General features: G+C 34.1%; 1 protein-coding gene across 1 annotated transcript; it reads right to left on the reverse strand.

The window, feature by feature from the left end:
- Nucleotides 1-775: 775 nt before the first annotated feature.
- LOC139857113 (putative E3 ubiquitin-protein ligase RF298) lies at nucleotides 776-4,537 on the reverse strand. The gene is made up of 3 exons (XM_071845838.1): nucleotides 4,427-4,537; nucleotides 2,053-3,966; nucleotides 776-1,643 (listed from the first exon to the last, which is right to left on the reverse strand). Exons 2-3 carry the CDS (start codon nucleotides 3,955-3,957, stop codon nucleotides 1,116-1,118), a joined length of 2,433 nt encoding a protein of 810 aa, XP_071701939.1. The 5' UTR covers nucleotides 3,958-3,966; nucleotides 4,427-4,537; the 3' UTR covers nucleotides 776-1,115.
- Between the last annotated feature and the right edge of the window lie 20,550 nt (nucleotides 4,538-25,087).

The raw sequence follows: 25,087 nt of genomic DNA on the forward strand, positions 1-25,087 counted from the left end.
AGTTTTAACACTCATGAAAAATTGATTATACCATTTTCATGACGTTTCAATTATATTATAATTTCATTCTACCTTTAAAAAAAAAAAACAAAAAATATCTACTTATTGGCCGGAAGTTCACTCGGAAGCAATCTTTTTATCCGTCAAATAGAGAGGGATGACTTTCTTTACTTTTGAGAGTGTTTTCACTCTGAGTGGAGAAATGATTTGTTTTTATTCTCGGATATGGGAAGATTGTCTACATCACACCTCCAACATACACCACTCATGTGGTATTGGGTTTTATTGATGTGAATATATATGGTGTTTTAATCAAGAAAGAAACACTTTTTTAGGGGGAATCATTTCATGAGCCTCCGAGGTCTCGGACGTCTTGCATTCGAGCCTCACCATAAGGAGCGGTATGACTGTAATGTTCGTCACGGATCAGGTGAGTGAGTCGGCATCACGTTCGAACCCCGTCAGTAACTCCTATCCACCGTTAAAAAAAAGTGGTAAGATATATTTCCTTTACGCCCATATAAAGAATGACTATTTACATGTTTAATATTCAGCCTCAAAGTTGACAGAAAATGCTCGAATCAGCCCAATAGTATGAAAATTGACCCGAAAACCTAGCAAAACGATAACTGACAGTTAAAAGGTGTTCTATACAGTTACACCAACAACTGCACATCAGTTTTACTGTGCGATTATTCAAAGTGTAAACTACAAAGGTACACAATATTTATATTTTCTAAATCCTTTTCCCTTGTTTCGGTCGTATGTATAAACACACTTGCAACATCTACGATCAGTGGCTTACTGACAGAAAAGAAAACACGACGGTGACTAAAAATCAACCAATATAAGGATTGACACATTTTCTTCGCCTATAAAAGGAGGTGTCATTTCCATCGTCATCGTGAGATATTCAAGTTTTTGAGAACAAAAAATCTCTTAAAATACACGTCTTTATTACATAAAACCACACATAAAAATGGTTTCAAGCAATCATAATAGCAAGGCACAAACCTCTGTAAACAGCACAATTACACACGAAACAACACAACACGGGTAAACATCCCGCATCTTGATTATTTTGCAAAGAAAAACTCAACTCACTTCAAGTGATTTCACGAACGAGCATAGCGTACACATATACGCCTCTCGATGGTTCCTCTACACGAAGGACAATCCTTCATTCCTTGCTTTTCATGAAGCTCATTGCATGTTTTACATACACCTTGATGTGCACACGGAAGAAAAACAACCGACATTTCTTCTGACAAACACATTACGCACTCTCGTTCCCTTTTCACTCCTCCATTGACATCATTGACCATTTTCGGGACAAAAGGTCCGTGAGATTCGTGTTGGGCGGTTGAAGTTTTGATGTCGGCTAATTTACTAGAATAACTTCCATTAACTTCTCCTCTTAAAGCAGCTATTTTCAAAGAGTCGGTTTTTAAACTCAAAAAGGAGATTTCCTTTTCAAGCTTTTCGATATCTTGTTTGTATCTTTGCAGACTTTTATCCGCTTTTAATTTCGTTAAATCTTCCCTTAATTTGCCTGAAGATTCGGCCTGTAGCCTTCCTATCCTAAATGAATTGGCCTGACTAACCAATTCTTCTTTTGCTTTCTCTTCTTGTTTCCATCGGGTCTGCAATTGAAGACTTTTTGGTCAGAAAATATAAAATATCAATTCCTTAATTTTGACCCGTGGAAATCTAAACATAACACATTCAATGTAGCATACTTGCATGTTTATACTCTTACAATATATCAATTTTTCTATTTTTTGAAGGGCTACAGTATATCAATTACAACATCTTCATCCAAATACAATATAATCCAGACGAGGATAAGAAAATTTCAATGCAGAATATTTAAAAAAAAAAAAAAAATCATAGTTGGACAATCAGATTTTGAAGCCCACAACATCCGTATTAGTCAGATTCCAACCCATAATCTAACCAAATTCATCAATCATTTTCAAGTCCAAAAATAATCATTCCCATACATAACTCATAAAAATAATCAAACCACAATTGGGCATTAAAATAACATACCTCGAGTTGATCTTTCTGATCTTTAGCTACTTCCAATTCTTGTCGTAACTGTGTCAGCTTGCTTTTCTCAGCTATAAGCTCCTCCTGAAACAAGGTTTTTAGCTTCTCCCATGACTGAAACTGCACCAATGTCTTTTTCTCTCTTTTTGCCACCTCTTGACAGCTGGCAGCTGACTCAGCAGCCCTTAAATTCGCAGCCTCCATCTCACGCCTTAGACTACCATTCTCCACCTTCAGCCTACGAACAGCAGAATTAGCTCGTTCAACTTGCCCACTAGCTTTGCACAAAGCATTCTCCATTTCAGAAAGCTTCTTCATTGTGTTATCTTCTAATGTTTGCTTCTCCTTTTTAAGCCTTTCAACTTCTTCTTTTTCTGATCTAAGTGTTTTCAGCTCGGTCTTATCTTTACCTAACCTACGAGCCGCTTGCATGACCTTCTGGTTAGCCCATTCGGTCCACTCCTGCATTTGGGTCTGCAACTCATGCACCCTCGAACCCAGTTTCATAACTATTTCATCCTTTTTAGCATGCCCAAAAGATTTATCATATGATATGGCTGAGAAACTAGGCTTAGTAACATCAGGTACCGGTGTAACGTTCTGTTTTGGCAGTTGGGAAAGAGATAATTCAGTTATATCGGGAGTCAACTTAAGTGGGACCGTGTGTTTTGTTGGCTCTTTTTCAGTTATATCAACTTGAGACGGAGCGACCCGGGCTCCCTTGGTCACTTTAATTGATATATTTTTAAGATTAATACCAGTAGATTCTGAAACAGACTTTAGTTTCTTATCCAAAAGTAAACCTTTAAAGTTAGTGACCTTTCCTGATCTTGAAACCCCTTTAGAACCATATGCACGATAACTCTTCTCCAAATGAACCGACTTTTGTCTTATTATAGATTCTCTCTTATTAATCCCGATAACCTTTCGACCACCTACAACTTTTTCTTCATGGTTTTGGGACTTAATCACCATTCGATGAGTAGAATTAAGGTTCTCTTTTTCTAATGCAAATTTATTCAAAACAAACGGAGCCTTAGGTTTATAGGGAATTTTTGTATTTGAAGTAATAGTAGATTCCTTTTTTAGTTGTGTTTCTGATGAATCAGAAACACAACTATTTGAAGAACCAACACCATCACCAACTAAACTATTCAACGTCTCAGTATCCAATGTGCACGCATTAGAAACATTCATATCGGATATCAACAAGCACCACATTGCATCCCCGGTGCTAAAAAAAGGTCTAACTTCACGAACCACACATACCAGTTCGGCTAATATATACTTCTCCATTTGTTTCAGATCTTCAAAATTATGTTCCCTTAACGAATCTACTTCTTGACCACTTTTAAGATAACCTAAAGTATTGTTAACAATATTCGACACAGCATCATTACAACCGTAACAAAGACCCGACTTTAATACACCTTTAGTTGCAACCTCTTTCGTATAACCAAACGAAACTATCTTGTTAATAGCACTCCTAAAAATTGTATCCAAGTTTGCTAACACAAGTTCTTCTAGTTGAGATTCAGTAAGATCACTCCAATCAGCATCATGAAACTCATCACTCGTTTCTATTTCCACTCTATTATGACTGGGCCCTACCGAACACGAGAGCCCTAGGTCAAGTTCAACATGATCCGTATCCTCACAACCGAAACTACACATGTCACAACTATTTGAGTGTTCGTGACTCATAAAACTTTCGGCTGAGAACTCGTAAGTCAAACATTCATTATGAGACAAAGAACTTATTTTTAGATCCGTTAGAGGCGGCGGATCAGCCCTGAATTTTCTCTTATTCCTACTCACCTTTTCTTGCACTGTTATAACCGGTGATACATAACTTAAACTACTACTATTACTAGTACTACACGTTTTCGCAACAGCAGATGCCATTATTCACAGCTGCACAATAAAAATAGGCAGTAAACTTTAATAAAATACAAATCAAATTATGTTTATAAGTAATAAGTAATTTAATGCATGGTAAATTAGACTGCAAATATTACACTTTAATTTCAGCATCATAACAAGATTATATTAAACACCTCAATAAAGCATAAAATAAAATAAATAAAAAAGCACAAAAACTTATAAAATGAGCTGTAAATCACACCTAATAAGTTATCAGCAATCGAAATCAACAATAAAACTGTTTTATTTCTGAATCAGAACCACATATTAAAAGGAGATTACGAATCGTTAATTACAATTGCTAATTTGATAAATCGATTCATAAATAAAAAAATTATATAAAGATCGAATAATAACTAATAAATCAGAGAAATTGAAGTCCATAAGAGATCCCTAAGTAGTGTACGTAGATTTGATAGCAAGATCATGATTATAGAATGCTAATCGGTACCTTCTTTGACGATCGAGATTAAACCGCAGCTAATCAAAGATTCGAGAAAAACAAATTAAAATTTTGTTTTTATTTTTATTTTATTTTCCTTGTATTGTTTTTCTCTGTGTGACTATCTCCCTGTGTGTCTTTCCCTTTGTGTGCTTTACTTCTAGAAAGATGCACAAGTCAAATTTACGAAATACCGAGTAACCTTAAAAAAAATTAAAAAATAATAATAATAATATTGTGAAGCTTTATCATTCATAGCACTCTTCTTCATATTAAAAAACTACTGTATCAGTGTCACATCATTATTTCTACTTCATTTTCTTCTCATCACTAAGACCATTTGTAATGGTTAGTAATGACGTACGTCCCGCCATAAACGTCATGTGCGACGCATGACGTATCTCCAGGGGCGGTTTTATTTAGGGGCAAGCGGGGGCAGCCGCCCCCACTGGATTTGCAATTTTCAGTGTAAAAATTTTGGATTTTTCGACTTTGTCCCGGTGGATTTTTTTTTCGCCCTAAAACCTTCAGATTTTGCCCCAAAACCTTCAGATTTTGTCCAAAAATTTTCAAATTTTACCTCAAAACCTTCAAATTTTGCGCACAAACCTTCAAATTTTGCCCCAAAACTTCCATAATTTGCCTAAAAACCTCCATTTTTTGCCCAAAACCTCCATATTTTTCCCAAAAAACTTGCTACGGTTTTAATTTTTTTTTTGCCCCCAGTGAAAAAAAATCCTGGTACCGCCACTGCGTATCTCCCAACTGGACCTCTGCCTTCAACTTCAGGCTAGATTACTGCCAAGTCAACCTTGTTCTTAAGCTACGATTATTCCTACGCTACGCCACCCGTAGCGTAGCGTTAATTATTTGACTTGGTTCACTCGGCTGCTTACCCGTCCGACAAATTAGGAGAACGTGGAGTAGGTAGTGGGCATGATTAGAGGATTTCAGGAGTGGTAATCGTGGGTTAGTGGGCTAATGGCGGTTATCCTTGGTAACTGTCATCTTATGCCTATAAATACTACTCATAATCACACATTCAGAACGATCGCACTTACCACCACTGATCACTCTTCTAAGCTCACCTTGGAGGCTCAGCAAAAGTCAACCACCACAACACCCCTCATACCCATCACGTTAACCGGAGGAATCCCTTCCGAAGGTTAGTCATTTTAATTAATTGCACTCAAGTCAATTTTGGCTTGATCAGTTAGCGGTGTCATTTGTGGTGTCACTTGCCTTTTTGCACTTTTTGGATGAGTATGACGTGTTTCTTTGTTGAGTGGAGTATTGGTGGTGTTAGTTAGGAGTATTGTGATGATGTGTTAAAATATAATTGTGTTAAGTATTAAATGGGGATATAAATAATATTTTTAAAATAATAAAAAATAATAAAAAGTAAGAAACGGATGTTTCTTTTGGTGTTTCTTTCCGACAAACGCCTATGAAATGCCTCAAAGAGACACACCGATACTTCACAAAATGGTGTTTCTTCCCCTCCACATCATCTCACCTTGGCGTTTCTTGTACCCGTTACAACTGGCCTAACCCATCACAATTCACTCTCAACCATAATATACCATCACATGAACCCACTTTATTAATTTTATTATTAAACTTAATTTCCGTTCACGTCAGGAATCAAGGTTGTTGATGTAGTTGCTATTCTTTCTTTTTTTCGTCTCGATTGGGTTGGTGTTCAGTGTACCGCTCCGTGGGTACAAGATCGAAAAGAATGCATTGGATGGATGCCCGGGCATTGAGAAGGAAGTTTATTACTCTGTATTATTATTATTATTATTATTATTATTATTATTATTATTATTATTATTATTATTATATTATTAATTTTAGCCACTCAATGTTACCTTTGACTGCAAATTCTTCATATCTCACATGATGCAAAATGCCAAATATTCACGAAAATGATCATGATAAAATATTGGCTAAGGATAGGCACTTGACTCCCATTGGAGCTAATTATTGGCATTAGGATTGGCAGTTGGAAGACAAGAGCGTCGGGAATGCTTTCAATGCGATTTCAATCAATTTCAATTTTTTTTTTAATAATGATAATCTACTCACGTGTAAGTAACTAGAGGGGGGTGAATAGTTACTTAATGCGTTTTTTAACAATTTTTCGATTGATCACCAAATTCGATTTTACTTTGATCAACCAATTCAACTCAAACTTGATGTGTGTGGTGTATATGTTCAAAATGATAAATGAAGTAATGTAAAGAACATAGACACAAAGATTTATAGTGGTTCGGGTGGATGTTAACTAATCCACCTTATTCCACTCCCCGATTACACAAATCGGGATTTGTTGCTTCACTAAGCACTTTTCTCCAAACCCGGTGGAGATCCGATTTACAAGTCTTCAATCTTCTTTAGTAGACAACAAACCTAATCTTTCTATCCCTTCGAAAGATCAACTCTAACCTAGATCAACTTGTCTTCACCTTGGACAAGTATTAATCTCCAAATAAGATTAATCAACTTCCTAAGTCCCTTTAAGGAAGTGGATCACTAAGCTAGCCTATGTTTCCACTAATTGAAGTTACAAGACTTATACACTCTGCAATGATGATCCTAACACAATACTAGAACATACATTACATTAAGTAAACTCACAAGATAAATGAATTTGATTAGTAAGTTTACAACAACCCAATTCTATATATCTATAAGATCATAGAATCTTCTCTTGCTTGATCACATTTTAGTAGTAATTGATGCACTTGTGATCACTGGAGATATGCCTTTTAAATGTGCAAGAGGGGCCACCTCAAATGAACTCAAATGTTTGCCTTCTATAGTGAGATTCAAAAAATAGCCGTTGACACACGGTTCCCAGCACGATCGACCGTGGTGCGACCGTGCGTGCTCCAGTCCAAAATTGGTATCCGTTGTATAGCCATTTGACTCAGATTTGAACACCACTTTTTGGCACCTTTACTCCTTCTAGCACCTGCAAAAGAAACCAAACATCCTATACAAGTACTATATGCATTAAGTGTGTGAGATTTGGTCTTATTGCATGAAAGTGACTAATCATTCCAAAAGTGGCAAACCCAACATTCTTGGATAAGTGTCTTGATTGATATTTAGGGAAATTTCAGATTGGTCAACACTTAGTTAGTCACTTTAATGCTCTTGGTTCAATTCTAAAGGCTAGTCACTATATCATTAACTTTCTAGTTCCAATTAATCTCAAGTCATGTTTTATTTGAGTTTAGTTAGGGATTAATTGAATAATGTCTCTATAGGATAATCAAGAAGTATGTAGAGACATTAAGGTTAAGTTATTATTGAGCAAGCAATCATACTTAGTTACTTAGACTAGACCAAATAGACAATTAACTATTGTGAACCATTTTACACTTAATCTATTGGAGTAAGTTAGTTACTTAAATTCTAACTAATGAGCACATGGCAAACATATTAAGTTGACAAGTTTATGAGTATTAAGCATATTAGCAAGTAGCAAGTAATACTCACATAGCAAGAGATAGTTATTCTAAGATCAATCATATAGATACTTGTACAACTTATATTTCAAGCACTTAATAAGTATAATGTGCAATATAACACATGTCATGATTAATGTGTAAGCACACATTAATATCCAACACATGCACAAGGGAAGAGCAATCTCTAGTTGGGACTTGGTGACCATCCTAAATGTATCTAAGTGTGTTTTAGGATTACAAGTCATTTCTAGTTTAACCTTGAGATCATTGTTCTTCATTTAGCCTTAATTAATCACTAAGTCCTTTTTAATAGCAATCATTGTTCTAGTGATATTGGCTTGCGTGTGTTGATACTTGATGATCATAATAAAAAAATCTAGATAAGAATTAAGATCACAAGTTGTCGATTAACACTTATGTGTTATGCCTAATCTTGGTTAACTTGTCATTAAGATGTCATTAGGCGTAATTAATCACAATTAGTGTTTTTATGACCAAGCCTCAATTGAGTATGGAGAGAGCATCTATCCTAAGTATGTTTAGAAAGGTTTCATGAATTATAGATGCCGGGAACTAGTCAAACTTTATTTGGTCAAAATTTGAGACAGAAGAAACTGCGGTCGCACTGCGGTTGACCGTGGTGGCGACCGTGCAACTTGTTTTCACAAAACTTCATTGCAATTCAGTTTGGGGTTTCACGGTTGACTATGCGGTCGACCGTACCTCGACCGTGTGTTTGCCTGAACTTTTAATTTCATTCTTTAACCTATGTTTGACTTGGTCGTTTACAAGATAAAGTATGGATTAGTGACCTTGCGTGTTTTATGTTAAGATGTCAGTCATCACTTATGTGTATGTGTGTGTGTCATCATCAAAACATATTCTTTGGTTAATTACACTCTGGTTAATCATACTTAAGTTTATCGTTTAGTGTATTAACCCACATTCAACCAACACCACTGTTAAGAAAAATTAGTTATTACTACCTTTAGTGGCTTGATTCTTGACTACATATTACTATATACGGAGTATTAGATAAGAAAGATATGAGTAATATATTTTTTCCAAGTGTATTCCATGATTACATCTGATGGAGGTATTTATAATACATGATATATTGTACATTATTTGACTGCATTTATAGATATAGGTGACACAGTACTATAGAAATATTTGTCATCCACATTTACTTTATCACAATACTCTCCCTTGAATGACAATTTTATTAGATCGGATATCGACTATAAATTACTACCTCGTTAAAAACCTTGGCCAAAGAAAAACCCAGTGGGATAAAAACTTTAGCTAAAGAAAAAAGAGTGCAGCATATAGTTGACACCCCCTCAAATAGACATCACCTCGGTTGTTACATCTTTTGAACATGCCTCATGCCGATATTGTGAATGTTTTTCTCAAAAAAATCGGTTGGAAGTGCTTTGGTAAAAAAATCAGCATAGTTGTTGCTGGATTGAACATATCTCATTTCAATCTGATTGTCCTTAATGAGATCTTGAGTATATGAGAAGAATCTAGGAGGTATATGTTTCGTTCAGTCACTTTTGATATACACTTCTTTCATCTGTGCTATGCAAGCTGAATTATCTTCATAGATAGTTGTTGGACTTTTATCGCTAACTAGTCCACAAGAATCAATAATGAGTTGTGTCATTGATCTCAATCAAAAACATTCCAGATTAGCTTCATGTAATGTAATCACTTCGGCATGATTTGATGATGTTGCAACAAGTGTTTGTTTTTGAGAACGCCATGATATTGTGGTACCTCCATTTAGGAATACATATCCAGTTTAAGATTTAGCTTTATGTGGATCAGATAAATGTAGTGACCCGAACTTTTCCATGTTTATATATTTATATATATATTAAATGAAATTGTTATTTACATGATTAAGTGTTTCCAACATTTTAAGCAACCAAACTTGTTAAGACTTGATTAATTGAAATAGGTTTCATATAGACAATTGACCACCCAAGTTGACCGGTGATTCACGAACGTTAAAACTTGTAAAAACTATACGATGACATATATATGGTTATATATATATAGTTAACATGATTTTATTATAAGTATGTATCTCATTAGGTATTTTAACAATGAGTTATATACATAAAAATGAGACTATTAATTTAAGAAACTCGAAAACGATATATATAACGATTATCGTTATAACAACGTCTTACTAGGTACATATGAATCATATTAAGATATTGATACACTTGGTTAATTATGTTAAATGATAAGTAAATATATTATTAAGTGTATTAACAATGAAATACATATGTAAAAATAAGACTACTAACTTAATGATTTCGAAACGAGACATATATGTAACGATTATCGTTGTAACGACATTTAACTGTATATATATCATACTAAGATATATTATATATCATAATATCATGATAATATAACAATTTAACATCTCATTTGTTATAATAAACAATGGGTTAACAACATTCAACAAGATCGTTAACCTAAAGGTTTCAAAACAACATTTACATGTAACGACTAACGATGACTTAACGACTCAGTTAAAATGTATATACATGTAGTGTTTTAATATGTATTCATACACTTTTGAAAGACTTCAAGACACTTATAAAAATACTTCTACTTAACAAAAATGCTTACAATTACATCCTCGTTCAGTTTCATCAACAATTCTACTCGTATGCACCCGTATTCGTACTCGTACAATACACAGCTTTTAGATGTATGTACTATTGGTATATACACTCCAATGATCAGCTCTTAGCAGACCATGTGAGTCACCTAACACATGTGGGAACCATCATTTGGCAACTAGCATGAAATATCTCATAAAATTACAAAAATATGAGTAATCATTCATGACTTATTTACATGAAAACAAAATTACATATCCTTTATATCTAATCCATACACCAACGACCAAAAACACCTACAAAAACTTTCATTCTTCACATTTCTTCATCTAATTGATCTCTCTCAAGTTCTATCTTCAATTTCTAAGTGTTCTTCATAAATTCCAAAAGTTCTAGTTTCATAAAATCAAGAATACTTCCAAGATTGCAAGTTTACTTCCAAGTTTTCTAAATCCATTCCAAGTAATCATCCAAGATCAAGAAACCTTTGTTACTTACAGTAGGTTATCTTTCTAATACAAGGTAATAATCATATTCAAACTTTAATTCAATTTCTATAACTATAACAATCTTATTTCGAGTGGAAATCTTACTTGAAATTGTTTTCGTGTCATGATTCTGCTTCAAGAACTTTCAAGCCATCCAAAGATCCTTTGAAGCTAGATCTATTTTTCTCATTTCCAGTAGATTTATCCAAGGAACTTGAGGTAGTAATGATGTTCATAACATCATTCGATTCATACATATAAAGCTATCTTATTCGAAGGTTTAAACTTGTAATCACTAGAACATAGTTTAGTTAATTCTAAACTTGTTCGCAAATAAAAGTTAATCCTTCTAACTTGACTTTTAAAATTAACTAAACACATGTTCTATATCTATATGATATGCTAACTTAATGATTTAAAACATGGAAACACGAAAAATACTGTAAAACCGGATTTACGCCATCGTAGTAACACCGCGGGCTGTTTTGGGTTAGTTAATTAAAAACTATGACAAACTTTGATTTAAAAGTTGTTATTCTGGGAAAATAATTTTTATTATGAACATGAAACCCTATCCAAAAATTATGGTTAAACTCAAAATGAAAGTATGTTTTCTAAAATGGTCATCTAGACGTCGTTCTTTCGACTGAAATGACTACCTTTACAAAAAGGACTTGTAACTTATTTTTCCGACTATAAACCTATACTTTTTCTGTTTAGATTCATAAAATAGAGTTCAATATGAAACCATAGCAATTTGATTCACTCAAAACGGATTTAAAATGAAGAAGTTATGGGTAAAACAAGATTAGATAATTTTTCTCAATTTAGCTACGTGAAAATTGGTAACAAATCTATTCCAACCATAACTTAATCAACTTGTATTGTATATTATGTAATCTTGAGATACCATAGACACGTATACAATGTTTCGACCTATCATGTTGACACATCTATATATATTTCGGAACAACCATAGACACTCTATATGTGGATGTTGGAGTTAGCTATACAGGGTTGAGGTTGATTCCAAAATATATATAGTTTGAGTTGTGATCAATACTGAGATACGTATACACTGGGTCGTGGATTGATTCAAGATAATATTTATCGATTTATTTTTGTACATCTAACTGTGGACAACTAGTTGTAGGTTACTAACGAGGACAGTTGACTTAATAAACTTAAAACATCAAAATATATTAAAAGTGTTGTAAATATATTTTGAACATACTTTGATATATATGTATATATTGTTATTGGTTCGTAAATCAACCAGTGGCCAAGTCTTACTTCACGACGAAGTAAAAATCTGTAAAAGTGAGTTATAGTCTCACTTTTAGAATCTAATATTTTTGGGATGAGAATACATGCAGGTTTTATAAATGATTTACAAAATAGACACAAGTACGTGAAACTACATTCTATGGTTGAATTATCGAAATCGAATATGCCCCTTTTTATTAAGTCTGGTAATCTAAGAATTAGGGAACAGACACCCTAATTGACGCGAATCCTAAAGATAGATCTATTGGGCCCAACAAGCCCCATCCAAAGTACCGGATGCTTTAGTACTTCGAAATTTATATCATATCCGAAGGGTGTCCCGGAATGATGGGGATATTCTTATATATGCATCTTGTTAATGTCGGTTACCAGGTGTTCACCATATGAATGATTTTTATCTCTATGTATGGGATGTGTATTGAAATATGAAATCTTGTGGTCTATTATTAGGATTTGATATATATAGGTTAAACCTATAACTCACCAACATTTTTGTTGACGTTTAAAGCATGTTTATTCTCAGGTGAATACTAAGAGCTTCCGCTGTTGCATACTAAAATAAGGACAAGATTTGGAGTCCATGTTTGTATGATATTGTGTAAAAACTGCATTCAAGAAACTTATTTCGTTGTAACATATTTGTATTGTAAACCATTATGTAATGGTCGTGTGTAAACAGAATATTTTAGATTATCATTATTTGATAATCTACGTAAAGCTTTTTAAACCTTTATTGATGAAATAAAGGTTATGGTTTGTTTTAAAATGAATGCAGTCTTTGAAAAACGTCTCATATAGAGGTCAAAACCTCGCAACGAAATCAATTAATATGGAGCGTTTTTAATCAATAAGAACGGGACATTTCAGTTGGTATCCGAGCGTTGGTCTTAGAGAACCAGAATTTTGCATTAGTGTGTCTTATCGAGTTTGTTAGGATGCATTAGTGAGTCTGGACTTCGACCGTGTTTACTTGAAAAATGATTGCTTAACAAATTTTGTTGGAAACTATATATTTTTAACATGTGAATATTATGTGATATATTAATCTCTTAACGTGTTTGATATTATGTGATAGATTTCTACCTCTAGAACAAGTCCCATTGACTCACCTAATAATAATGAAGAGTCAAATGTAAATTGGAATGATTCGTGGACTGATTCACAAGTTCCCGAAGAGGAACCGGAAGAAGAGTCGGAACCGGAAAAAGAGTCGGAAGCGGAAGAAGAAATAGAACCGGTGGAGGAAATAATAAAACGGTTAAGTAAAAGAAAATCCTCAACCAACCGACCAAGGTTAATTATGGTCAATGGTGTTTCCGCCAAGGAAGCAAAATATTGGGAGGATTACCAATTCTCCGATGAATCGGATTCCGACGAGAATTCCGATGATGTTATAGAAATTACCCCAACTAAATTTAAAAAGGCAAAAGAAAATAATAAGGGAAAGGGCATAAAAATAGAGAAATATAATTCCAACCCCGATGAACTTTATATGTATCGTCAACCCCCGAAGTCCTTAAGTTGTGACAATAACTCGGGAACCTCTAAACCACCAGGTTTTTCTAAACCAATGTGGAAAACGACGGCTCGTATTAGGGGAACATCATATATCCCTAGAAACTTGGCAAAATGAACCAAAACCGAAGAAGAAGAAACGAGCGAGTCGGAATAAGATAGTTGTATTCGTGTGGTGTAATATATGTAATATAGTGTGCTTATGCTTTATGATATATGTAAAAATTGCTTGTATTAATAAGTATTTTTTTTATTGAATCTAACTCTTGTCTATTTTACAGTATAAAAACACAAAATGGATAGACAACCCAATATTTTAAGAGACCTACCCGGAGACATGATTGATGAAATCTTGTCTAGAGTCGGTCAGAATTCTTCGGCACAACTATTTACGGCGAAATCAGTTTGTAAGACATTCGAAGAACGTTCCAAGAATGTCTTGGTTTATAAGAGACTTTCGTTTGAAAGATGGGGGATATCACATTGGAAAACCCATAAGTTACGATGTGTTTACTTTGACGCATATATTGCGGGGAACCCAAATGCTATTTTACGCAACGGGTTAAGAAATTATTTTGACTCAATGTATCCGAATATAGGACTTCATGATTTAGAAAAAGCGGCTAACATGAAACATAAAGAAGCATGCTATGCTTACGGGTTAGTAATGTTCGCTTCTCACCAAAGTGAGAAAAAGAACATCGGGCTACAGCTATTAAACAAAACGTTCCCACAAGTGACGGAGTCGGTAATTGGGGTAAGAAATGAGGTTTTTAGGTTATTACGAGACTGTTGGTCATTACGTAACCCTCGTCCCTTTGACGACGTTACAACACACTGTCTTATCAACGGCCATAACGGTTATGTTCCACAAGACCAAGGATGGGAAGTAGTCCTAGTAAAACCAGAATGCATGACTTGTTTCTGGACGTATGAATTACGTGTCTTTATTGCCTTTGCTGAACGACTTGTGTACTAGCTAGAATTATCTTCACAACTATCTTGTATCAAAGTTATTGTGTGCTATATTTCATGCTTTATGTAAAATAAGCGGTATTGTAAGTTTGTAAAATATTGTATAAAAGTTTGAACGCGAAATATTATTATAATCAGTTTTTCAAATAGAATTGTAGTAGTTGAATTGTATATTAGCTACTAAGTATGAACTTAACGGGTAGGTACTACCCGAATTTAAACTTATAAAACGCTAATATGAAGAAAAAGCTTTTATAAATAAGTTCATATTGTGCTACGAAATACTATTAACTACTCTTAATATTCTGTATAATTAACTTGTTCCATTTGACTATTTTGAAGGAAATGGCACCGACTACTCGACACACCGTGAATATGAATGAAGAGGAATTCCGTACTTTTCTAGCTTCAAACATAGCCGCAGTACAGGCTGCGCTACATACCAACAATAACCTTGGATCTAGCAGTACAGGAAATCGTGTAGGATGCACCTACAAAGAATTCACTGCCTGCAAACCTTTGGAATTTGATGGAACCGAAGGACCGATCGGATTGAAATAGTGGACCGAGAAGGTCGAATCGGTGTTCGCCATAAGTAAGTGTACTGAAGAGGACAAAGTAAAGTACGCTACGCATACCTTCACAGGTTCTGCGTTAACATGGTGGAATACCTATCTAGAGCAAGTGGGACAAGATGATGCGTAAGCACTACCGTGGTCAGCATTCAAGCACTTGATGAATGAGAAGTACCGTCCCAGAACCGAGGTCAATAAGCTCAAGACAGAACTTAGAGGGTTAAGAACCCAAGGATTTGATATTACCACGTACGAAAGACGATTCACAGAATTGTGCCTATTGTGTCCGGGAGCGTTCGAAGATGAGGAAGAGAAGATCGACGCGTTTGTGAAAGGATTACCGGAAAGAATCCAAGAAGATATAAGTTCACACGAGCCCGCCTCCATACAACAGGCATGTAGAATGGCTCACAAACTAGTGAACCAGATTGAGGAAAGAATTAAAGAACAGACGGCTGAAGAGGTCAATGTGAAGCAAGTCAAAAGAAAGTGGGAGGAAAGCAGTGATAAGAATCACCAATACAACAACAACAGCAATTACAATAATAATCGCAACAATTATCCCAACAATCGCAACATCAATCGCAACTACAACAAACGGCCCAACAACAACAACAACAACAACAACAACAACAACAGCAGCAACAGCAACTACAACAATCGTCCCAACAACAATAACAATCGCAACAACAACAACAATCAGAAGCAGCTATGCCAAAGGTGTGAAAAGTATCACTCGGGGTTCTGCACCAAATTTTGCAACAAGTGTAAAAGAAATGGTCATAGCGCGGCGAAGTGTGAGGTCTACAGACCAGGGGTTAACAGAACGAAAGGAACAAATGGTGTCGGAACGAGTAATGGCGGAGCAAGTAGTGTCGGAGCAAGTTATGCCAATGTAGTTTGTTATAAATGTGAAAAACCGGGCCACATTATTAGAAATTGCCCGAACCAGGAGAACACGAATGGACAAGGCCGCGGAAGAGTTTTCAATATTAATGCGGCAGAGGCACAGGAAGACCCGGAGCTTGTTACGGGTACGTTTCTTATTGACAATAAATCTGCTTACGTTTTATTTGATTCGGGTGCAGATAGAAGCTATATGAGTAGAGATTTTTGTGCTAAATTAAGTTGTCCATTGACGCCGTTGGATAGTAAATTTTTACTCGAATTAGCAAATGGTAAATTAATTTCAGCAGATAATATATGTCGGAATCGAGAAATTAAACTGGTTAGCGAAACATTTAAGATTGACTTGATACCAGTAGAGTTAGGGAGTTTTGATGTGATAATCGGTATGGACTGGTTGAAAGAAGTGAAAGCAGAGATCGTTTGTTACAAAAATGCAATTCGCATTATACGAGAAAATGGAAAACCCTTAATGGTGTACGGAGAAAAGGGCAACACGAAGCTACATCTTATTAGTAATTTGAAGGCACAAAAACTAATAAGAAAAGGTTGCTATGCTGTTCTAGCACACGTCAAGAAAGTACAAACTGAAGAAAAGAGCATCAATGATGTTCCCGTCGCAAAAGAATTTCCCGATGTATTTCTGAAAGAATTACCGGGATTACCCCCACATCGATCTGTTGAATTTCAAATATATCTTGTACCAGGAGCTGCACCAATAGCTCATGCTCCTTACAGACTCGCACCCAGCGAGATGAAAGAACTGCAAAGCCAATTACAAGAACTTTTAGAGCGTGGTTTCATTCGACCAAGCACATCACCGTGGGGAGCTCCTGTTTTGTTTGTCAAGAAGAAAGATGGTACATTCAGGTTGTGTATCGACTACCGAGAGTTGAACAAACTTACCATCAAGAACCGCTACCCACTACCGAGAATCGACGACTTATTTGATCAACTACAAGGCTCGTCTGTTTATTCAAAGATTGACTTACGTTCCGGGTATCATCAAATGCGGGTGAAAGAAGATGATATTCCAAAGACTGCTTTCAGAACACGTTACGGTCATTACGAGTTTATGGTCATGCCGTTTGGTTTAACTAATGCACCAGCTGTGTTCATGGACCTTATGAACCGATTGTGTGGACCATACCTTGACAAGTTTGTCATTGTTTTCATTGATGACATACTTATTTACTCAAAGAATGACCAAGAACACGGTGAACATTTGAGAAAGGTGTTAGAAGTATTGAGGAAGGAAGAATTGTACGCTAAATTTTCAAAGTGTGCATTTTGGTTGGAAGAAGTTCAATTCCTCGGTCACACAGTGAACAAAAAAGGTATTAAGGTGGATCCGGCAAAGATAGAAACTGTTGAAAAGTGGGAAACCCCAAAAACTTCGAAACACATACGCCAGTTTTTAGGACTAGCTGGTTACTACAGAAGGTTCATCCAAGACTTTTCCAGAATAGCAAAACCCTTGACTGCATTAACGCATAAAGGGAAGAAATTTGAATGGAAGGATGAACAAGATAAAGCGTTTCAGTTATTGAAGAAAAAGCTAACTACGGCACCTATATTGTCATTGCCTGAAGGGAATGATGATTTTGTGATTTATTGTGACGCATCAAAGCAAGGTCTCGGTTGTGTATTAATGCAACGAACGAAGGTGATTGCTTATGGGTCTAGACAATTGAAGATTCACGAGCAAAATTATATGATGCATGATTTGGAATTAGGCGCGGTTGTTTTTGCATTAAAGACTTGGAGGCACTACTTATATGGGGTCAAAAGTATTATATATACCGACCACAAAAGTCTTCAGCACATATTTAATCAGAAACAACTGAATATGAGGCAGCGTAGGTGGATTGAATTGTTGAATGATTACGACTTTGAGATTCGTTACCACCCGGGGAAGGCAAATGTGGTAGCCGACGCCTTGAGCAGGAAGGACAGAGAACCCATTCGAGTAAAATCTATGAATATAATGATTCACAATAACCTTACTACTCAAATAAAGGAGGCGCAACAAGGAGTTTTAAAAGAGGGAAATTTAAAGGATGAAATACTCAAAGGATCGGAGAAGCATCTTAATATTCGGGAAGACGGAACCCGGTATAGGGCTGAAAGGATTTGGGTACCAAAATTTGGAGATATGAGAGAAATGGCACTTAGAGAAGCTCATAAAACCAGATACTCAATACATCCTGGAACGGGGAAGATGTACAAGGATCTCAAGAAACATTTTTGGTGGCCGGGTATGAAAGCCGATGTTGCTAAATACGTAGGAGAATGTCTGACGTGTTCTAAGATCAAAGCTGAGCATCAGAAACCATCAGGTCTACTTCAACAACCCAAAATCCCGGAATGGAAATGGGAAAACATTACCATGGATTTCATCACTAAATTGCCAAGGACTGCAAGTGGTTTTGATACTATTTGGGTAATAGTTGATCGTCTCACCAAATCAGCACACTTCCTGCAAATAAGAGAAGATGACAAGATGGAGAAGTTAGCACGACTGTATTTGAAAGAATTCGTCTCCAGACATGGAATACCAATCTCTATTATCTCTGATAGGGATGGCAGATTTATTTCAAGATTCTGGCAGACATTACAACAAGCATTGGGAACTCGTCTAGACATGAGTACTGCCTATCATCCACAAACTGATGGGCAGAGTGAAAGGACGATACAAACGCTTGAAGACATGCTACGAGCTTGTGTTATTGATTTCGGAAACAGTTGGGATCGACACCTACCGTTAGCAGAATTTTCCTACAACAAGAGCTACCATTCAAGCATTGAGATGGCGCCGTTTGAAGCACTTTATGGTAGAAAGTGCAGGTCTCCAATTTGTTGGAGTGAAGTGGGGGATAGACAGATTACGATTCCGGAGATAATACAAGAAACTACCGAGAAAATCATCCAAATTCAACAAAGATTGAAAACCGCCCAGAGTCGACAAAAGAGCTACGCGGACAGTAAAAGAAAAGATATAGAGTTTGAAATTGGAGAAATGGTCATGCTTAAGGTTTCACCTTGGAAAGGCGTTGTTCGATTTGGTAAACGGGGGAAACTAAATCCAAGGTACATTAGACCATTCAAGATTATAGATCGTGTCGGACCAGTAGTTTACCAACTGGAGATACCTTAACAACTCGCGGCTGTACATAACACTTTCCACGTCTCAAAATTGAAGAAATGTTTTACTAAAGAAGATCTCACTATTCCGTTGGACGAAATCCAAATCAATGAAAAACTTCAATTCATTGAAGAACCCGTCGAAATAATGGATCGTGAGGTTTAGAGACTTAAACAAAACAAGATACCGATTGTTAAGATTCGATGGAATGCTCGTAGAGGACCCGAGTTCACCTGGGAGCGTGAAGATCAGATGAAGAAGAAATACCCGCATTATTTCCAGAAGATACGTCAACACCTCCCACTGCTTAAAATTTCGGGACGAAATTTATTTAACGGGTAGGTACTGTAGTGACCCGAACTTTTCCATGTTTATATATATATTAAATGAAATTGTTATTTACATGATTAAGTGTTTCCAACATGTTAAGCAATCAAACTTGTTAAGACTTGATTAATTGAAATAGGTTTCATATAGACAATTAACCACCCAAGTTGACCGGTGATTCACGAACGTTAAAACTTGTAAAAACTATACGATGACATATATATGGTTATATATATAGTTAACATGATTTTATTATAAGTATGTATCTCATTAGGTATTTTAACAATGAGTTATATACATAAAAATGAGACTATTAATTTAAGAAACTCGAAAACGATATATATAACGATTATCGTTATAACAACGTCTTACTAGGTACATATGAATCATATTAAGATATTGATACACTTGGTTAATTATGTTAAATGATAAGTAAATATATTATTAAGTGTATTAACAATGAAATACATATGTAAAAATAAGACTACTAACTTAATGATTTCGAAACGAGACATATATGTAACGATTATCGTTGTAACGACATTTAACTGTATATATATCAGACTAAGATATATTATATATCATAATATCATGATAATATAACAATTTAACATCTCATTTGTTATAATAAACAATGGGTTAACAACATTCAACAAGATCGTTAACCTAAAGGTTTCAAAACAACATTTACATGTAACGACCAACGATGACTTAACGACTCAGTTAAAATGTATATACATGTAGTGTTTTAATATGTATTCATACACTTTTGAAAGACTTCAAGACACTTATAAAAATACTTCTGCTTAACAAAATTGCTTACAATTACATCCTCGTTCAGTTTCATCAACAATTCTACTCGTATGCACCCGCATTCGTACTCGTACAATACACAGCTTTTAGATGTATGTACTATTGGTATATACACTCCAATGATCAGCTCTTAGCAGACAATTTGAGTCACTAACACATGTGGGAACCATCATTTGGCAACTAGCATGAAATATCTCATAAAATTACAATAATATGAGTAATCATTCATGACTTATTTACATGAAAACAAAATTACATATCCTTTATATCTAATCCATACACCAACGACCAAAAACACCTACAAACACTTTCATTCTTCAATTTTCTTCATCTAATTAATCTCTCTCAAGTTCTATCTTCAAGTTCTAAGTGTTCTTCATAAATTCCAAAAGTTCTATTTTCATAAATTCAAGAATACTTCCAAGATTGCAAGTTTACTTCCAAGTTTTCTAAATCCATTCCAAGTAAACATCCAAGATCAAGAAACCTTTGTTACTTACAGTAGGTTATCTTTCTAATACAAGGTAATAATCATATTCAAACTTTAATTCAATTTCTATAACTATAACAATCTTATTTCGAGTGGAAATTTTACTTGATATTATTTTCGTGTCATGATTCTGCTTCAAGAACTTTCAAGCCATCCAAGGATCCTTTGAAGCTAGATCTATTTTTCTCATTTCCAGTAGGTTTATCCAAGGAACTTGAGATAGTAATGATGTTCATAACATCTTTCGATTCATACATATAAAGCTATCTTATTCGAAGGTTTAAACTTGTAATCACTAGAACATAGTTTAGTTAATTCTAAACTTGTTCGCAAATAAAAGTTAATCCTTCTAAATTGACTTTTAAAATCAACTAAACACATGTTCTATATCTATATGATATGCTAACTTAATGATTTAAAACCTGGAAACACGAAAAACACCGTAAAACCGGATTTACGCCGTCGTAGTAACACCGCGGGCTGTTTTGGATTAGTTAATTAAAAACTATGACAAACTTTTATTTAAAAGTTTTTATTATGGGAAAATGATTTTTATTATGAACATGAAACTATATCCAAAAATTATGGTTAAACTCAAAGTGGAAGTATGTTTTCTAAAATGGTCATCTAGACGTCGTTCTTTCGACTGAAATGACTACCTTTACAAAAACGAATTGTAACTTATTTTTCTGACTATAAACCTATACTTTTTCTGTTTAGATTCATAAAATAGAGTTCAATATGAAACCATAGCAATTTGATTCACTCAAAACGGATTTAAAATGAAGAAGTTATGGGTAAAACAAGATTGGATAATTTTTCTCATTTTAGCTACGTGAAAATTGGTAACAAATCTATTCCAACCATAACTTAATCAACTTGTATTGTATATTATGTAATCTTGAGATACCATAGACACGTATACAATGTTTCGACCTATCATGTCAACACATCTATATATATTTCGGAACAACCATAGACACTCTATATGTGAATGTTGGAGTTAGCTATACAGGGTTGAGGTTGATTCCAAAATATATATAGTTTGAGTTGTGATCAATACTAAGATACGTATACACTGGGTCGTGGATTGATTCAAGATAATATTTATCGATTTATTTCTGTACATCTAACTGTGTACAACTAGTTGTAGGTTACTAACGAGGACAGCTGACTTAATAAACTTAAAACATCAAAAATATATTAAAAGTGTTGTAAATATATTTTAAACATACTTTGATATATATGTATATATTGTTATAGGTTCGTGAATCAACCAGTGGCTAAGTCTTACTTCACGACGAAGTAAAAATCTTTGAAAGTGAGTTATAGTCCCACTTTTAAAATCTAATATTTTTGGGATGAGAATACATGCAGGTTTTATAAATGATTTACAAAATAGACACAAGTACGTGAAACTACATTCTATGGTTGAATTATCGAAATCGAATATGCCCCTTTTTATTAAGTCTGGTAATCTAAGAATTAGGGAACAGACACCCTAATTGACGCGAATCCTAAAGATAGATCTATTGGGCCCAACAAGCCCCATCCAAAGTACCGGATGCTTTAGTACTCCGAAATTTATATCATATCCGAAGGGTGTCCCGGAATGATGGGGATATTCTTATATATGCATCTTGTTAATGTCGGTTACCAGGTGTTCACCATATGAATGATTTTTATCTCTATGTATGGGATGTGTATTGAAATATGAAATCTTGTGGTCTATTGTTACGATTTGATATATATAGGTTAAACTTATAACTCACCAACATTTTTGTTGACGTTTAAAGCATGTTTATTCTCAGGTGAATACTAAGAGCTTCTGCTGTTGCATACTAAAATAAGGACAAGATTTGGAGTCCATGTTTGTATGATATTGTGTAAAAACTGCATTCAAGAAACTTATTTCGTTGTAACATATTTGTATTGTAAACCATTATGTAATGGTCGTGTGTAAATAGAATATTTTAGATTATCATTATTTGATAATCTACGTAAAGCTTTTTAAACCTTTATTGATGAAATAAAGGTTATGGTTTGTTTTAAAATGAATGCAGTCATTGAAAAACGTCTCATATAGAGGTCAAAACCTCGCAACGAAATCAATTAATATGGAACGTTTTTAATCAATAAGAACGGGACATTTCAATAAATTACCTGCATCTGCATAACCAACTAAATCTTGTTTTGAATTGTTAGAATAAAATAATTCCAAATCAGTAGTTCCTCGAAGGTAGCGAAATATGTGTTTGACCCCATTCCAGTGTCTTTTGGTAGGAGCTGAACTGAACCTTGCCAACAAATTAACTGCAAAAGAAATGTCAGGTCTTGTACAATTTGTAAGATACATAAGAGCTTCAATTGCACTGAGATATGGTACTTCTGGTCCAAGAATATCTTCATGATCTTCACAGGGACGAAATAGATCAGTGTCGACATTGAGTAATCTAACAACCATATGAGTACTTAATGGTTTTGCCTTGTCCATATTGAAACATTTTAAAACCTTTTCGGTATAAGTTGTTTGGTGTACAAGTAAACCATTAGGCATATGCTCAATTTGCAAACCAAGGCAATACTTGGTTTTTCCTAGATCTTTCATTTTAAATTCTTTCTTTAGAAGTTGAATAGCTTCAATGATCTCGTTATTTGTACCTATGATGTTGAGATCATCAACATAAACAGCTATGATCACATATTCGGATGTTGTTTTCTTAATGAAAACACATGGGCAAATAAGATTATTTGTATACCCTTTGCTTATCAAGTAATCACTTAATCGATTATATCACATACGACCCGATTGTTTCAACCCATATAAAGACCTTTGTAATTTAATTGAGTACATTTCTTTGGGTTTTGCATTGGATACTTCAGATACCTTAAATCCTTCAGGTATCTTCATATATATATATATATATATATATATATATATACATAAATATATATATATATATATATACATATATATATATATATATGTATATATATATATATATGTATATATATATATGTACATATACATACATATATATATATGTACATATACATACATATATATATGTATATATACATATATATATACATATACATATATATATACATATACATATATATATGTACATATATATATATATATATATATATATATATATATATATATATATATATATATATATATGTACATATACATATATATATATGTACATATACATATATATATATATATATACATATACATATATCTATATATACATATATATATATATATATATATATATATATATATATATATATATATATATATATATATATATATACATATATATATATATATATATATATATATATATATATATATATATATGTACATATACATATGTATATGTACATATATATATGTATATATACGTATACGTATACATATATATGTATACATATATATATATGTATATATATATATGTATATATGTATGATATTGCATACTAAGAGCTTCTGCTGTTGCATACTAAAATAAGGACAAGATTTGGAGTCCATGTTTGTATGATATTGTGTAAAAACTGCATTCAAGAAACTTATTTCGTTGTAACATATTTGTATTGTAAACCATTATGTAATGGTCGTGTGTAAATAGAATATTTTAGATTATCATTATTTGATAATCTACGTAAAGCTTTTTAAACCTTTATTGATGAAATAAAGGTTATGGTTTGTTTTAAAATGAATGCAGTCATTGAAAAACGTCTCATATAGAGGTCAAAACCTCGCAACGAAATCAATTAATATGGAACGTTTTTAATCAATAATAACGGGACATTTCAATAAATTACCTGCATCTGCATAACCAACTAAATCTTGTTTTAAATTGTTAGAATAAAATAATTCCAAATCAGTAGTTCCTCGAAGGTAGCGAAATATGTGTTTGACCCCATTCCAGTGTCTTTTGGTAGGAGCTGAACTGAACCTTGCCAACAAATTAACTGCAAAAGAAATGTCAGGTCTTGTACAATTTGTAAGA

The sequence above is a fragment of the Rutidosis leptorrhynchoides genome, chromosome 7 (assembly GCF_046630445.1).
Source record: "Rutidosis leptorrhynchoides isolate AG116_Rl617_1_P2 chromosome 7, CSIRO_AGI_Rlap_v1, whole genome shotgun sequence".
Taxonomy (NCBI): domain Eukaryota; kingdom Viridiplantae; phylum Streptophyta; class Magnoliopsida; order Asterales; family Asteraceae; genus Rutidosis; species Rutidosis leptorrhynchoides.

What these genes read in the sequence shown, in the direction of transcription:
- LOC139857113 (XM_071845838.1), bottom strand. Translation starts at nt 3,957, where the DNA reads ATGGCATCTGCTGTTGCGAAAACGTGTAGTACTAGTAATAGTAGTAGT. An exon ending in ATCAGAAAGATCAACTCGAG is followed by an intron (nt 1,644 to 2,052) that starts GTATGTTATTTT and finishes CTTCAATTGCAG; the next exon opens with ACCCGATGGAAACAAGAAGA.